General features: G+C 56.2%; 1 protein-coding gene across 1 annotated transcript in view; it reads right to left on the reverse strand.

The window, feature by feature from the left end:
* Window positions 1-1528, reverse strand: part of BPIFB4 (BPI fold containing family B, member 4) — a 19281-nt gene that overhangs the window by 15047 nt on the left and 2706 nt on the right. Inside the window, exon 4 of the mRNA XM_004686968.2 lies at window positions 823-1333. Within this exon, the coding sequence (XP_004687025.1) occupies window positions 823-1333 (511 nt within the window). The remainder of the gene's footprint in view (window positions 1-822; window positions 1334-1528) is intronic.

Raw genomic sequence — 1528 nt, forward strand, 5'->3', positions numbered from 1 at the left:
GGGGTGTTCTCCGCGCCTCCTTCTCTGCACCCCTCAGCCCTCCTGACTCTGAAGGGTTGGGGACGTGGAAAATGCAGAGAGGAGGAGAGAGGCCAAGAGCGCCTTGGCCCAGAGACCTGCTGTTTACATTTCTGGGTGTTTCCTTGAGGTTCTCCTCCTGCAGAGATGCCTTTGCTTCTTCTGGTCCCTGCCTAGCTCGCTCCTAGACACCTCAGCTTTCAGCTCAAGGTCTTCTTCCTCCAGGAAGTGCCCCAGGTCTCCCCCACTCCACACACCCTCATTTCTCCGTGGGCTTCCCAGCACAGTTGTAACTGTGTGATTACGTTCAGGCTTCTTCACCCCACCAGCCTGCAAGCTAAGGACAAGAAATGTGTTTCTTCTTGGCTAACTGTGGGGTCGTGTCCCTAACACTAATATGGTATCTGGCACTAGTAAGGGCTCTAAATATTTGTTGCATTAAACAGTGACTACGAAGAGCTAGCTGGGCGTCGCTGGTATTGTAACGTATATGTATAATCCTAAATCCCTGGACTCTTTTCCACTTTAAACTGTCGTAGGATCACCACTCTACAGATAAGGGAAACCGAAGCTCAGGGAGGTGAAGAAAATGACTACAAGTCACACCCAAATATAAAAGGTTGAGCTGGGACTCAAATGCAGGACTGTTTAATGACAAGACCCCAAACCACACAACTTGGGATTTCAAGAAGTCCTGTCCTCGGACCGAACCCTCAAGTATGAGGAGCCCAGGTCTCTGGGGGAGGTCACTCCTGTTTGTGGGGTTGTCAGGGGATTGGTTGAGAGAGCCCGGCCTCTCCTTACCCTGTGATGCCCTGCACGGTGCTGAGAATGCCGCCCTCGCCAAGCACACCCAGGACGCCTCCTCCTCCGAGAAGTCCTCCATCTCCAAGGAGACCACCTCCGCCGAGCAGGCCGCCTTGACCCGACAAGATGCCATCGGCCGCCAACATGCCACCATTGCCCAGCAAACCACCTGGGCCCAGTGCCCCGGTGGCCAGACCAGGTGGAAGTTCTCCAGGACGTAGCTCTCGCCGGTGAAGCCTGCCCACGGTTGCCGAATCTTTAGCTGACCTATACCGCCCATGGCCCCTGAGGCCACCGTATGAATTCTCGCCGCTTCGGAGAGATTGGTCCCTGAGGCTGCCATCAGACTCAATGATCTCACCGTAGCGGTACTTGCCCCCCAACTGAGCAGTGTTGTCGTTGGCATTGATGTGGCCATACTTGTAATTACCACCAAGCTGGTTGCCATTGGTGTATTTGAGGGGGGGATCTCGGACGTGGAAGTCATTGTAGGGCACGCCACCGACACCTCGAGGGAATTCAGCGCTCCTGTAGTCGTCGTAACGGTGTCGGCCACCACCCAAGAGACCACCACTGCCACCCAAGAGACCACCACCACTGCCACCCAGCAACCCACCACCGCTGCCACCCAACAGCCCCCCGCCACTGCTACCACTACCACCCAGCAGCCCCCCACCACTGCCACCCAGGAGCCCCCCACCAC

The sequence above is a fragment of the Condylura cristata genome, unplaced genomic scaffold (assembly GCF_000260355.1).
Source record: "Condylura cristata isolate star-nosed mole 26May11 unplaced genomic scaffold, ConCri1.0 scaffold00022, whole genome shotgun sequence".
Classification (NCBI taxonomy): domain Eukaryota; kingdom Metazoa; phylum Chordata; class Mammalia; order Eulipotyphla; family Talpidae; genus Condylura; species Condylura cristata.